General features: G+C 36.0%; 1 protein-coding gene across 1 annotated transcript in view; it reads left to right on the top strand.

Annotated features, from left to right (window-relative positions):
- The first annotated feature begins 1,739 nt into the window (after window positions 1-1,739).
- Window positions 1,740-16,880, top strand: part of LOC138694992 (uncharacterized) — a 49,709-nt gene continuing 34,568 nt past the window's right edge. The window contains exons 1-3 of the mRNA XM_069819248.1: window positions 1,740-1,890; window positions 8,378-8,558; window positions 13,095-13,215. Of these exons, the coding sequence (XP_069675349.1) occupies window positions 1,830-1,890; window positions 8,378-8,558; window positions 13,095-13,215 (363 nt within the window). The 5' untranslated portion in view covers window positions 1,740-1,829. The remainder of the gene's footprint in view (window positions 1,891-8,377; window positions 8,559-13,094; window positions 13,216-16,880) is intronic.

Below are 16,880 nucleotides of genomic sequence, written 5' to 3'. Positions count from 1 at the left end.
TGGTTTTTCAGATCACTCTACAGGCGGCCTCCCGGAACTACTGGCTCTCTCGACCGGCCTCCGTGGAATGTAACTAAACGACGTTGGATGGCTTCTGCAACGAGCACCTGAGGCGGACCTACTCGGGGGAGGAGTTTCGCCTAGGACCGACAGAGGGGCCTTCGGGGAAGTTGCCGAAACAGGAATGGTATATGGATTTCTGTTGGCTGTAGGGACCGGTCGTTAAGGAGGCATGTGGTTGGGTTGGTGCGCGTAGAGGATCTATGGCACGCAACTCATTCATATCGAGGGTTAGTGCAATAGATCTCAACAGGTCACAGTGCTGGGCCATTCGTGCCCCATCACTTAAATTCCATTCCATTCCCTAAATCTTGACTTAGTGTCTGCATATGTTTTTCCAAACGGATCTAAGAGCTTCAAATTTCTTTATCAGTTTTTGTCATTATTCTCATAACTTGTCATTTGGACTTAGGCCAGTTTTAGAATCCACCTCTTCCATTCTTTCATTTTACGCCATGCCACTGATCTAGCTATAAATATCTAATGTTTTGAATGTAAACGTTAGACTAGAAACAGGGAACCTGTTTTTTTTCTGTTCCAAAGAGTTATTCTTCTGGAATGGTCAGGAAAAGGAAACCTATTTATTGGGTAAGAGATAGAACGGAAGAACAGCGATAATGATATGATATGATATGATATGATATGATATGATATGATATGATATATGATATGATATGATATGATATGATATGATATGATATGATATGATATGATATGATATGATATGATATGATATATGATATGATATGATATGATATGATATGATATGATATGATATATGATATGAAGAGTTTGCAGGAAAAACGATGAATGTCACAGTTTTCTTAAGGTTGATGTCATTATCTAATTCAATGGATTACTGCGAAATTTAATGTTGTTCTTATGAAAAATGGTAAAAAGGAGAATTATCACCACGGATACAGTAATCCTTTCGTTTATTTTCTATAGAAACAGCACTACATCTTGCAGTTATAGACTCAATTATATCATTATGTAATCCTTAATAGAAATGTGACATTCATCGTTTTTCCCGCAAGCTCTTGATATGATATGATATGATATGATATGATATGATATGATATGATATGATATGATATGATATGATATGAATCCTGTACAAGTAATAAGCCGATAGCCGGGGCTAGTTTAGCACGCTTGTAGCACGGGCTAGCGAAATGTCTATGCATAGCACCCAAAATGTTTCTTCACAGGTAAGACTGTGCGTAAGGTTTCTAATATTCAAACTATATATCATACAATTCAGAGAAGGGAAAGTCTATGTAACCTTAGAAAACTTATACCACAGACTTCCTCTCCAAGATACATAATATTTTAAAAGAGTGGAACTTAATTCAATTTTACTGAGACACCATCAACTGAATGATGTATGGTGGAACAGGTTTCTTCATCATAATATGCACACGTCTTGTTGAAAATCTGTTTCATTTCTCTTTTAGAAGAAGTTATCAATTATCTGGTTCATCTAAGACATATATGCTACGGGAAAAATGATCCGCGATTGAACAACAGTTTCGACTGGTGTGGACATCGCTGACGTAGATGTCGTGAGCAAGCGTTTTCGGGATGTCAGCATTGACCAAGTTACACAGAATTGTGAAAAAGCTACAAGGAAAGGACAACTTCTTGTAATTTGAATCATCGGTTCTCCATACAGTTTACCGTTAATCACGTATCCTGGAGTATAAATATCTCCCTATATTGGAAAACTGTGTTCAGTTCTGTTCATTGTTTCAGGGCATCTCTACGAAATGAACGGGCTTCCGTATCTTCTTGCACTTACATTCGTCACTCTTGCTGCCGCCAATCCAGGTAATTGCTTATAATATTTTAATTAAGGTAATTTTAAAAAAAGAAAGCAAGACTTGACGTTACTGTTGCCGCGTTTATGTCTCTGTTGATTTCCTTAATAGCCACCGGCGTAGCTCAGTCGGCTGATGCGCTTGCCTGCTGAAGTTGAACACGGGCTTGGGTTCGAGTCCCACTTCGACTAAATACCTGGTTAGGTTTTTTCCGAGGTTTCCCGAACAGTAAGGCAATTGTGAGGTATTATATGGCGAATCTTCGGCCTTATCTCGCCAAATATCATATCACTATCACTATCACAAATCTAATTAAAGCTAAATAACCTAATAGTTGATAGTTGATACAGCGTCGTTAAATTACCAACTAAAAAATTCCTTAGTAATAATTATCATACACAATAACCGTTTTCAACCGAACCTTCTATGTCTGCAAAACTACATACGAATTGCTGAATGCCGCAAGATCTCGTTTATTAAATATGACAAACTATGAGAAAAAACTTAACATACCTATTACTAGAAGGAACGCTCTGCAGATTTCTTAGAAAGGAAATGTAACTAATTATGGTAACCAGATTTACGCTTTGATCAATTGTAAGCATTCTTTCCTATTTTAAACGACTATGCTCTATTTTGAGTTTAATTATGATATACTAGCCTGTTCGTATATGATTATGTCTCGTGACGAGAATATTGTACGAAATGGAAATATAATAATTGGAAATTTATCTTTTGAAGAGGTGGAGAAGTTCAAATACTTGGGAGCAACAGTAACAAATATAAATGATACTCGGGAGGAAATGAAACACAGAATAAATATGGGAAATGCCTGCTATTATTCGGTTGAGAAGCATTTATCATCAAGTCTGCTGTCAAAAAATCTGAGAGTTAGAATTTATAAAACAGTTATATTACCGGTTGTTCTTTATGGTTGTGAAACTTGGACTCTCACTTTGAGAGAGGAACATAGGTTAAGGGAGTTTGAGAATAAGGTTCTCAGAAAAATTATTTGGAGCTAAGAGGGATGAAGTTACAGCATAATGGAGAAAGTTACACAACACAGATCTGCACGCATTGTATTCTTCACCTGACATAATTAGGAACATTAAATCGAGACGTTTGAGATGGACAGGGCATGTAGCACGTATGGGCGAATCCAGAAATGCATATAGAGTGTTAGTTGGGAAGTCGGAGGGAAAAAGACCTCTAGGGAGGCCGAAACGTAGATGGGAAGATAATATTAAAATGGATTTAAGGGAGGTGGGATATGATGATAGAGAATAGATTAATCTTGCTCAGAATAGGGATCGATGGCGGGCTTATGAGAGGGCGGCAATGAACCTCCGGGTTCCTTAAAAGCCAGTAAGTGAGTAAGTAAGTATACTAGATACTAGCCTGTTCATATGATAATAGACTACATAATTTTAATTAACGCACTAATAGTCCAATGGCTAGTGTCGGCTTTCCTTATTCACATCCCTATGAATTCCAACTGTAATCTCTGGTGGATAAATACCGTGTTCTATGGTAGCTTTACTCGGTGTACTCCCGTTTACTATACCAGAATTTCACCATTGCCATATCAATCATTATTTACTTACAATTGGCTTTTAAAGAATCCGTAGATTCATTGTCGCCCTCACATAAGCCCTCAAATCAATTTCAATATTTTAATATTATTCAGCCTCTCCAAAGGTATTTTTTCCTCTGTCCCCCAACTAACACTCTACATACATTTCTGGATTTGCCCTTACGTGCTACATGCCCTTTCAACCTCAAACGTCTGGATTTAATGTTCCTAATTATGTCAGGTGAAGAATATAATGCGTGCAATTCTACGTTGTGTAACTTTCTCCATTCTCCTGTAACTTGATCCCTCTTAGCCCCAAATATTTTCCTAAGTTCTTTATTTTCAAACACCCTTAATCTCTGTTACCTCTCAAAGTGAGAGTCTAATTTTCACAACCATGCAGAACAACCGTTAATGTAACTGTTTTATAAATTCTAACTTTCAGCTTTTTAGAGAGCAGACTGGATGACAAAATCTTCTAGACCGAATAATAACAGGCATTTCCAATGTATTTATTCTACTTTGAATTCCCCCCTCCCGAGTGTCATTTATATTTTTGCTATTGCTCCAAGATATATTTTTCCACCTTTTCAAACGATAAATTTCCAATTTCTTTTATTTTCATTTCGTATTTTGTTCTGGTCACGACATATTAATCATTAATCATTAGGGAACAGATTTCTGGATGCTGAAAAAAGAGAGATTTAGGACTTTATATAATCAAATTTAAGACTTTTAGAATTTTACATGAGTTATACCTAAATATTTACTTAAATTAAATGTTTAATTGTCAATTTTATGCTTACATGTTTTACAAAGTGTTTCTTTTTTGTGCACCCCACATTCAAATGTCTGACTATGATTTTATTATGTAAATCATATTTATTTATCAGTATCACTTAACACCAATACATACCACTATGTTTGTTTATTATTTTTATTGTGTAAATTGTACTGAATTGCCGCTTTCTGGTTTTATTATGTGAATCGTATTTGATTGTTATTTAATCAATATGTATTCCAATTTTTTATTTTTATTTTTATTGTGTATATTTTATTGAATTGTCGGTTTCTGGTTTTATTATGTGAATGTTATTTGCTTGTCACAACATTAATATGTATTCTAATATGTTTATTTTTATTTTTAGGTACATTTTTAATTAACTACCTCTTTTGATTTCATTATGTAAATCGTATTCATCTAGCTTAAGACTGATATGTAATTAATTACTTAAGTCACACAAAGTTTTATGTTCAACTATGAAAGCAAGTTTTATTTCTGGTTGAGTGTAAAAAAAGTCCCTACGGCCTTAACTCTGCCAGATTAAATAAAATAATTTATATTATTATTATTATTATTATTATTATTACATTATATTGTTCACCTGACATAATTAGGAATATTAAATCCAGACCTTTGAGATGGGCAGAGCATGTAGCACGTATAGGCGAATCCATAATAGTACATTATGCAACGATCCTATAATGGTAGTAATTAAGACGCGAGTGTGTTTGTTTATGAAACGAGCGCAAGCGAGTTTCATAATTTTCATACGAGCGTCTTAATTACCATCATAGGCAAGTTTCATATGACTTTTTATGCTCGACCATATTTCTAACTTGAAATTATTCATAAGTATTCTTGTTATTGTTATGTAAGTGAGTGCAATAGCCTACCTCGTGAATTGTGAGATGTGCGCAGACGCGAAAGTATTGATTTTTTCCGGAAAACGAATGTCGACGACCTTGATATAATCTAGAGAGTAAGATAAACATTAGTCTTGATATAACCTTGAAATTGAATTCGACATTGAAAAACGAGATGACAAATTGAATTTATTTGAATATTATTTACAATTAACGCTAATTATTATAGTAACAGAACATAACCTTCTGCGACAGTATTGGATTTCCAGCCTCCGTGACCTTTCGATAGTTGTCTTTCGATTGCATATCCGAGAATAATCGAAAACCTGTACTTTAATGAATAGGTGTACTTTAATGACATGCATTAAAGGACTGCTACCAGGTGTATAATTACTACATTTCGGCATGGTCGAGCATAAATGCATATAGAGCGTTAGTTGGGAGGCCGGAGGGAAAAAGCCTTTGGGGAGGCCGAGACATAGATGGGAGTATAATATAAAAATTGATTTGAGGGAGGTGGGATATGATTGTAGAGACTGGACTAATCTTGCTGAGGATAGAAACCGATGGCGGGCTTATGTGACGGCGGCAATGAACCTCCGAGTACCTTAAAAGTCATATATTATATTATATTATATTATATTATATTATATTATATTATATTATATTATATTATATTATATTATTATTACTTACTTTATATGTTCAATACGAACAGGATGTCTTCATTACTGAAGGAGAAATGGCTGTAGGCCTCATTTTAAATTTTCGGAGAGAGCGACGAACATACAAACACGCAGACGACATGGAAAATTAATTTCTGGGTATGAATAGTATGAGAAATGTGGATTTCCACGGAGATCACGAAAGCTATCATCTGCTACGTCAATTATTTTCCTTAAAATTCATATAACAAGGAAATAGCCTATAATGATAAAATTCAATAGTGTTCATAATTTTGTTTAACTTCCCCAGCTGTAACTTAATCTTGTGCAACGAAGAAAATCCGTTTAATTATTTCGTAACGTAAACAGACCAGTGACCGCTGCGTAATATCTTAGACGTGGGACTTACTCACTATTGACGATACGTCATGCTACCGTGGAATTTCGTAATTAGTAACTTATTATTCAATTCTGTGAAATGGACACAGATTACAATAATCTGACATAGCTAATCAGCAATCGCTATTAGATACGAGTACTTACGGGACCATTCAGGGTCACATGGTGAACTACATTCCAGAAAAACATGCGGTGTCTATTTATGGTGCAATGAACTTTCCACTGCCTCTCTGATAGTTCTCGGCTCAACTCAACTTCCGATATAATCATCGTGACTATAAATAGTCACCTTTGGCCTATATCCGGACACTACATTACTTAGTTATACTGTGATGCTTACCCAGGATATTGAGGTCCGTATACACAGAATAACGCATTTGTTTTATTCTCTTCGGTACATATGATTGCTCTTTCAATGTTGGTCCAAAAGGCCTGCGATAGCTGACAACCAAACATTCTGATGGGGCAGATAAAAAAGCTATTTTTTTTTTCTTCCATCATGTTAATAATGTCAAAATGAGTGATTATAGAAATTTTGGTCACTCGACCGCAATTATGAGGCCGTCCAGAAAGTGATTTTCCCTGGATCCTTTGTGTTTGAATTGTGATAAATTATTCGGACTGCATTTTCAACTAGTAGTGATTTTGGGTTGGCTTTTCAATCAAAAAATTATTCTTGTAGATTCTTGTAAAGTGTCTCACTATTTCAACAAGCACAACAAATTGAATTAAAATGACAATCGAACAATAAATTTATTTTTATTTTATTGGGTTATTTTACGACGCTGTATCAACATCTAGGTTATTTAGCGTCTGAATGATATGAAGGTGATAATGCCGGTGAAATGAGTCCGAGGTCCAGGACCGAAAGTTACCCAGCATTTGCTCGTATTGGGTTGAGGGAAAACCCCGGAAAAAACCTCAACCAGGTAACTTGCCTCGACCAGGATTCGAATACGGGCCACCTAGTTTCGCGGCCAGACGCGCTGACCGTTACTCCACAATACTCGAACAATAAATGATAGTACAATAACACATTGCTTTATAGTATGTAAAAACTATTTTATTAATATAAACCACTTTGAACAATCTTATTTTAAACTCTTACCATAAGTTCATGTTCACCAAAATCCTTCTTATGTCCAAGATCGATGTGCAGTCTGATATTAGAAAGTTTTATATAAATCTAAACTGAACAGTTGAGGCATTCAGTTTTATCTCTATTCATAATAACCAAATAGACTTGACCCCAAGTTTCTTGGAAATTAAAACGAAACCTACAATTTATTTATTCGCCATATTCCATCACTTTACACAGCTCTGATTAGAACGCTATGGTACACGGTTCAACATCTGGTTACTCTACTCAGATGCAGACAGATAGAATATTTGTGGAGGAAGAAATGAAGGGATGACATATATTGTGCTCGCGCGGGAACATCCTGCCCATGCCTGTTCTAGATCATTATATTCCTGAACCAATATTATGCGGTCACCTGCAAATTGTAGAGAGTATATTGTAACTTTTATTTTCCTTTATGTTACATATTTGAACATCTGACTTCTATTGTTTCATTTCATTCACAAAATACAAAATTTATAGGTTAAGTTACCTGTGGGAGCAGGACCAATGTCAACTGTGTCTTATTTCGACCGTTACAATCAGTGCTACACGAAAGCATTTTTTATAGCTCGACAAACGCATTCTCACTGTAGTGTGTAACGGAACTAAAGCTGCATCTACACAGTTCAATATTACAATCGCGTATGCGTGCAATCTGGGAAGAATATTGAAAGAATCAAGTTTAAAAGGTACGTTCAATTAAGATGCTTGAAAATTTTGTGTCTACATGGTGCGCCGTTTTGAACGTCGGCTTCACTGCGTAAATATATTAATTAATATTAAATATCAATATTGGATTCATTGCTTTAAAGTTGAAAGAAAAGTTTAACGGTGTAGTTGCATCTTAATGTATTCATGATAATCAATTCACGGGGAAACAGTTGGCGACGACTAAGCAAATGAACGACCATGCGATAAATTGATAGCGATAAATCTAGCTGCAAAAATTATCGCAAAGTCTGACCGTGATTGGTTGGAATTCAAAATTTCATTACAGTTCATTGGTCGAAAATGGAATGACGTCATATAAACGAAATAGTCAATATAAACTGTGGGTACCTAAGAATTAGACATACTATACCTGTTACAGGCCGTACAGAACTGGACAACTTGGAAGAGTTCCTACAACCGGACTATATCTTAGAAGAAGAGTTCCAAAGAGAAGGTCGAAATAGGTTCAACAGAAGGTGCTATCGACCCTGCTTAGCTGATGAAGCTCCCCGAATATGCTACTACCGCTTTACTCTTGAAGACTACGTCACCTTAGGAGCGTAAGTAACCAAACTTCGCAATTTTAACGCATTTTATCTCTAATGGCCGGTTTGTCCAAGTATTGTTAGAACACTTAACGACTGTTAAACCATCAACAGTTTGTTAAATACAGTTTTTCCATTTGTTCAACACCAGTTTGGCTTAACAGATTCTTAACCGTTTGTTAACTTTAAATGTAGGATTTCAGGCCGTTAACTCATTTAACACACAGTTAAACATGGCGGATAACACCACAGATGTTCAGACAAAAGTTGTGAAAATAACATGTTATGTTTCTCTTTGAGGTATGTTTACAGTAAGGGCCGGTTTCACCAAGCTTCAGTAAATCAGTCCAAATGAAACATTAACTAGTACTGAACATTAAAATATTTACACGAATACGTTTATATTATGTACGCTGTCTCCGTAGGCTTCAAGCCCAGCAGCTATATGTCCCTCGTCGCGCTAGTTGCGTCATGACTCTCCGGTGGAGCAGTCAGTAGCGAGTTGGCTTGCCAATCTAGGTGCCCGTGTTCGATTCTCGGCGGGAACAGTTTTTTTTATTAACGTAACTAATTTTTATACATGTTACCTTTCTTCATTTTTTTAATTTTGTGTAGTGGAACGAATTATTTCGCAACTCTGGCTCCACTAGGAGAATTTAAAAAACTCTTGGGAGATCAATTTTCTTCCCGAAATAAAACTAAGATAAACAAACAAATTAAAGAAAAATAAAAGAAATACACATATGGATCTAATACGTTGTCCACATGCCACCGGCGTCTATCACTGCCTTGCATTTTCGGGGCATTGAGTCCACCAGATCACGGAAACAGTTCTGGTCCTTAGCGAAATCTTCCCAGGTAGCCAGAACTTGATCCCAGACCTGATCTGGATTTTGAGGTGGGATGTCTCGATATTTGTCAATCCTTCTCTTTTTTTCATGCTTTTCCGTGAACCGTCTTTGAACGTTTATGGCGGTGTGCGCAGGGTGATTATCCTGCTGGAAAATTAAATTTCCATCGGAAAGAAAACGATTATAAATTCCAAGAATCCAGCTCTTTCGCTTCTGTTTTAAAGCCAGTGCAAACATATCTTATCGCTAGCTACAATATAATTCTATTAATTGAAAGTTAATATACCAATTAAGTTTTGTTATGTTTCAAATGCACATTATGTATTAATTTACTAATATTTCTTAGGTACCGGTATGTAGTTATAATAATCACTTTCATGTCTTAAAATAAAACTCAGTTGTATGTTACCTAGTTGACTAGTTTCAGCTTTGTCTCAGCCGTTTTATGATATTCTAACCTATGATCGTTTCTTCTAAAATTTTGAGTACCAGTACCACGATCTTCGTGACGCGGTATCTTTTGTGAATTTTTGTGTCATTCAAATTTTCAAAATGATCGGTTTTTAAATGGTTAACATTATCTCCATTTGACTCTTAATTTTTGAGCAGATCCAGATATAACAGTTCTGCGTCGAAACGTTCCGCCATTTTATATTGCAACTAATGTATAATTAAAAATTTAAAGAAGGAAATTTCTATCACTAAATTTAATGATAGTTTTACTGGTTCGTGAGGCTAAAGATGCTTGGTGAGATATAAAAATGATTTAATGAACCAGTAAATACATTAATGAATCATTAAAACCTTAATGAAGCTTTGTGAAACCGGCCATAAGACTGGTAATATATAATTTAAAATATATTTTGGAATATTAATATAGGGAAGATAATCTTTATAAGTCAACTGATTATCATACTGACGCTTATTTCGATGCTGAGCTATTGCCCATTTAATATTGAGGAAATGTGCGATCCCAACGTGGCAAGAAATTGAAGTCAGATTTGAATATCCTACAAACAGAAATAGGCCACTTGTTCCAATTCGCAAGCTACTATTAACTCTAGATTCTATGTTACTGGCTTTTCAACTATAGCCGATGTCAATAGTGCTTCAAAATACGCAGTGAGTAAATAATAAAATGTTTCAGCAGCAATTGCTTCTTTAGGACGAAATTACATACAATTTATACACGGACGTGAATTAGAGAATTTTATATGATACGGAATTCTCGTCGGGGTTTTGTGTACAGTTGACTACACACACATTCGTGTAATTATTGTCACCTAGTGGTCATAATGCTGAGATTTTTCTAAACAGAAATTCATATTTAGCATTATAAAATATAAGCATACTTATAATAATTATTATTGTTCAATAGTAGTCAATGCAACTTCCATTTATCAACTCTCTGTACTGTATGAATCATGGCTACTGTAACAGGTTACGATTTTATACAGTACAGAATTTAAATAATAATATCAGCCAATAAGAAGTTGTCTTACATATGCAAAATCATTACCAACTGCTGTTGAGTAGTTAGAATAGTATTAACGACAGTTAAAGTTAAGTGTTGGTTATTTTAAACAAAATTGTGTTGGAAAAATGGAAATCATCTTAACAAAACGTTAAAAATAAACCAGCTGTTAATTTAACATTTGTTAAGCCAAATTAAACATTACTTGAAAAAACTGGCCATAAGAGTTTTTAGGTTTTCACGATGACTGTGATCAGTGGGGAACAAAGTTTTGACACCAAAACGTCTATAGGTTTAGGGAACACTGACTATAGGATGCCGTTAGTTGTTTATTTTACTGATATACCTTCAGGTTCGTACGCAAAATGAAAAACGTCGCGTGAAGGGAGCTCGTTTCATTCGAAGTTAAACGTGTGCGGGCTTTGTATTATTTACTACATCCTACAAGGGTTGTTTCGACACAGCATATCTGTTTTCTGTTTGAAAAATAAACATTTCGCAAGGAGTTCAGTTGTGATCTAGAAAGGTAGCGTGAAGACGTATTAAATTCCCGCCAATAAAATCTCCGACTATTTTTTAGTCAAGGAGGAAAACATATTGTGGTGTAAAGTGTGTACAATTCAATAGCTTTTTTGCAATAGTTCAGCAATGGAAAAAGTCCACAGAATGATAATCTCTTAAGATAAGAGGTGATTCATTTCGGACACTCGAATTGGAGTGAAATGATATTCAAATACTTGATTAATTTAACTATGAGAGTATATAGCTATTTTCAATGCTTGCCGCCATTAGACATTAGAACAGGCATGCCGAAACCCTACACATTCCCCTACCTGGAGGGAGTGAATCGCCTTGGAGGGGAACGCGACAGGGCTATACAGACCTACTACAACATAATATCAGCTTTTCTTTCAGTAACGCAGTTTCAGTACGGGTGCTGATTTGGCTGTGTCTGTGAATGAGTTATGATAAATAAAGTGAGTTCACAGATAACGAAGAAGAGAAATCACGAATCATATAACATAATTGTTATAATGTTTTCCTGAGCCAACAATAATAATTATTTTAAAATGAAAGGCTTTCATCAGCCCATGTCGAGGTAATAGTCTTGTGACAGTTTAGATCAGATTAGTAAAGTTCTCAAAATATGATATTGCCAGCGCTTATTTCTTAATCTGTACTCTCACGGCAAAATGAACTTTACAATGGCGTTGTTTCGGAGTCTGTACTAACACAGCAATCAAAGATTATACGACTTAAGACTTTCATTTCATAAGCTGGTAAGTGATGAGAATATAGCGAAGAATACATATGAGGCTCTTGAGGTTGTAAGGAGCGAAGAGAGCTACTATTAGCAAGGCGGAAAAATTTTCTGGAAAAATATAAGTTATAATGGCAAATTTTCCATCTCACGTCACTATATTATGCTAATATACTTACATTAATAAACCTTTAAACCTGACATAAATAGAATATCGTCGCTTCACAGCTTGTGAACTACACTTTTAATTTCTTTCAGTAATGCTTCCAACTTGTCGATACTTGCTCTCAATGTTTTTCAAATAAACTATATGTGAATTTAAATTCTAAGGTTAATTTATATCATTTATTAATATTAATTTATATTGACATACAGCAAGTAAATTGTTTCAGTGTAAAAATTTTACAATGTCCTACTGCTTGTAATTACTCGTAATTGGGAGTATAATAGTTTCTTCATTTGAGTACCAATGGTCCCAATAAATAACAATGATTCACGAACAATGAAAGAGTAGGGTCTATTACTTTAAAATAATTAGTACCTACTTCGTAAAATGAAATACTTGTTCGTTTTTTGTTGTTTCGAAATTACTGCAATATTTTTTTCTTCAAATACTATATAAAAATAATATTAATAAATTATGCTTTACAAACTACTACTTTGTGAAGTATAACTGAGTAAGCCTAAAGTTCCTAGTACTACAATTGTCAAATATAGATACTGGTAATAACTGTGTTTTTCTCCTTCTACTAAGTGTGTTTATAATGTCCAAATGCCTATTTAATCCAACCCTAGAAACGCAGAATAGATTATTGTACACCCCTCCTGCTAAGAAAGGGTAAGAGCAACGCTCGAATGATGCAGTCCGCGCACGAAACTGCACATTTAGAGTCTGATTTCTGATATGCCTGCATTAGAATATACTACATTGGACATCGATGTAAAATGTTATTTTTACCTTGCAGGCAATGTGGGGCATGTCCCAGAAACGTGACAGACTGCTTCAATCCACAGTGCATACTTGCTGACGGCTGTGAGAGAGGAATGCTTTCTGTCAACAGGATGCTTCCTGGACCCTCCATTCAGGTGATCACATTATCAAGGTTCACGCCCTCAAATTATTTATCAGAATGAAATCAGATTAGAGCACTAAACCAAAAACCTATCAATAGACAATTTTATCTCGAACAAATATTTAATTTATTAACCCACTAACAAGTACAGGGACATCATTTTATTTTTACTAACATTTTTAATATTAACCTGGCTCTACCTTTGGATCAACACAGTTTGCTACCTCCTTCCACGACTGGAGTTCGATGATACTGGCGTAATATACAAACAGATCACTTTACTAGGTATAGGAGGGAAGAAAAGTAGTTCATCCATTTATGTAAACTAGGAAATATCACGATTTTGAGTTTGATCATTTTCATTAGGTTTTTGTTTAATCAAAATACAGTACAGTACTAACAATGAGTGTTTTTACTCACGAACTGAGCTATTCATTCGGACATATTCATTATGCAGTGTATAGGCTATTGTACCGTCTACAGCACATTAGCGTACAATATAGAGAATGAAGTTAAATTGAAAAATAATCATAATATGGATATTTAAATATATTTTTGAAAATGGTGGCCATTCATTTCGTTACAGGCTTCAGTTCTAATGTGCATATTATCGCACTATAGACTGTTGTACCTAATCCCAATTATCAGTTTCGTCCTTCGTACTAGTAACTCATGTTGAAATAATTCTATGCCTATTATATGAAAGATTACCTTACGTACTGTAAATTCAACCTTCACTTCTGCCCAATCCGAAAAGATAAAATTACTCAGACATACTATCTACTGTCCGTGCAAGTGGTTATGTCGTAGGGTCGTAGAAAGGGAGGAAATCACGTGACAGTTAATTACTTAACGAGGCCATTTTAATTAAGTTATTTTAAACAGTTGTATAATATTACGTAGACATCCAATTCCTCACAAAAATTAATGTTCTCAGAAAAGAGCTAAGACAGCCCAGCCACTAGCTGGCGAATAAAAGCTGGTGGGGGGGAAACCGGGATACGACGTAGGAAAATGGACGACAGTACCTGTGCGAAAATGATTCAATATTGAAAGCTCTTTCGTCACTGGAAAACGCGAACATATTTTTGGAACGTATTGTTTACTATGATCGTAAGGCTACTATGTCTGTATATGCGGTCTTGGATCTGTGTGGAGGACGGTTGAACTTCATTAGTAGAAGGGGTGGGAGTGAAGTACATTCAAAAACTCAGATACAATAAAAATTGAAGTAAAAATAAAATGATGTCCCTGTAGAATGTCGGGAACATTAGGCTTGCACTTTAAACAGTCTTACTTAGGGTTCTGCCAGATTCTGCACAAACTGAGTACCGTACTATACAAAAGGTGGTTTGGGGTATCTCGTTTATCTATCTGACTTACGTCTGTGTATACAAATTCCTTAGCCGAACTTACATGCTTCGAATTTTCTCATGTCCCTGTAGCATGTTACACCGCCAAATTGAAACGGATTCAATAATCTAGTTCACTCTTTAGTCATTATACAAGAGTTGAAACTGCATTGTCGAAAGTTGTTATAGGCCTACTTTTAAATCAAGACACTAATGGTATTTCGACGCGAAACATTTCACACCCCCAAACAATGCGATTAATATCCATGATTTCGGTTTACGAAGTGCAACTGATCTTGAGATCTTGGCTGCAATTAACCTATCTTACACAAATGCCACCATTTGGGACATCTGGTCGAAATCTACGGCTGACCACTAGGATCCAGAATACAAAGCAGGGGTTAAATTAAAAATACAATATGAGTACGGAGAGAATACGGAACAATGATAAATTTAGAAATAAAGTACAATTTGATTTCGGAGAAACATGAGATGAAAATACATTGAAGAGTAATGAAATGAAGTAAAAAAAATTACATAGTATTATACAAGTAATCGTGAAAAATGGATACTGAATCTCTCAATACCAATAGACAAATTTTGCTAATGTCCTCATTAGAAAATTTAAGAGAAAGGAGAATGGTTTTGGTTAACTTAAATGAAGTTCCCCTAGCGCCAAAAAGAATTCCTTTCACTTCCCATGTATTAATATTCATTTTGTATCTCTCACTGAAGTGAGGAATACATGGGTTGTAAATAGACTTCTTTTCATCGTTAACGTTATTCGCTTGTTGATAACCCTTCTCAAAACGGACAGTGGGGTCAAGAATGAGGCTTCTTTGATTCCCGCGATCGATGGCTATAATGTCTGCTCTTCTCGTATTATCACAGTCTAGTATATACAGTCACGAAGCTCAATACGTACTAAATATGCATCCATAGGTAGTTGCTAACCACTAGGATTGCTAATATCCCCTCATTACAGACAATGCGAAATAGTACCGGCACAGTCTAGTGTTCCTAGCAACCTCACAAATCAAGCTTCGTGACTGTATAGACTAGACTGTGGTGTTATAATGCTTTTCACGCAACTTGTTCATATGTCTCACCTTTTCCATGGATAGCCTACAATATTTTGTTTGGGTGCATGCAATAAATTTAAATGACTACCTCTAACAGCAACTGGAGTTGTGCTCGGGCGCGGGTCCGATCCCCGCTTGGGCAGATTACTTGTTTGGTTTCTTTCCGAGGTTTTCTCCAATCGCAAGGTGAATGTCAGGTAAACTATGGCGAATCCTCGGCCTCGTTTCGCCAAATAGCATCTCGCTATCATCAATCCCATCGACGCTAAATAATCTAGTTGTTAATACAGCGTCGTTAAATAACCAAATTAAAAGAACAGCAAGTGAGTCTTAACAATACAACGTTGTTTCCGCGAATGCCTCGTGTTGTTCTGGGGAGGCTAAAAACTCGCGCAATCCATGAACTAAATGGCGTGTAAAATGGTATAGGTAGCAAGAATACGTTCAATATTATTAATTTAATATAAAGATTCTATTGAAATAGAAATGTAATATATATATATATATATATATATACATACGAGGCGCGTCCATCAAGTAACTTTCCCACTCGTCCCACAGCTAGCAAACCACATGTTGCGCGAAGCGACTGCGTGTACGTCATAAAGTAATGTCCTGGCATGGCGCATGAGCTAGCGGAACTTCCCGAGTGCTCTCAGTTGCTTCGTTGCATTGGTTGAAGATGGACGTTCCTATTCCAGCTCCCGCCGCGTGAAGTGCGGTCAGTGATAAAGTTTTTGAATTCACAGTGCATAGCGCAGATTGAAATTGATCGTCGGCTGTGCCAGGTCTATGGGCAAGCAGATGGTGCGTTGCTGCTGTAGACAATTTTCAGCAGGACACCAAAATGTGCACGACGAGGAGCGCAGTGGGAGGCCAACCATCATCACAGACGATCTTGTGGAGCAACGCACCATCTGCTTGCTCATGACGTTAGGCCCATAGACCTGGTACAGCTGACGATCAATTTAAATCAGCGCTATGCCCTGTGCATTAAAAAAATTATCACTGACCGCACTTTACACGGCAGGAACTACTGAGAGAACTCGGGAAGTTCCGCTAGCGCATGCGCCATGCCAGGACATTACTCTATCACGTACACACAGTCGCTTCGCGCAACATATGGTTTGATAGTTGTAGGGCGAGTGGGAAAGTTACTTTATGGACGCACCTCGTATATTAAAACTATTAATCATTTAAATTCACAAGAATTGGCGCTTGTAATTATATTTCCTTTATCTACT

The sequence above is a fragment of the Periplaneta americana genome, chromosome 1, assembly GCF_040183065.1.
Source record: "Periplaneta americana isolate PAMFEO1 chromosome 1, P.americana_PAMFEO1_priV1, whole genome shotgun sequence".
In the NCBI taxonomy this organism is placed as follows: domain Eukaryota; kingdom Metazoa; phylum Arthropoda; class Insecta; order Blattodea; family Blattidae; genus Periplaneta; species Periplaneta americana.
This window is presented reverse-complemented; position numbering and strand designations above follow the sequence as displayed.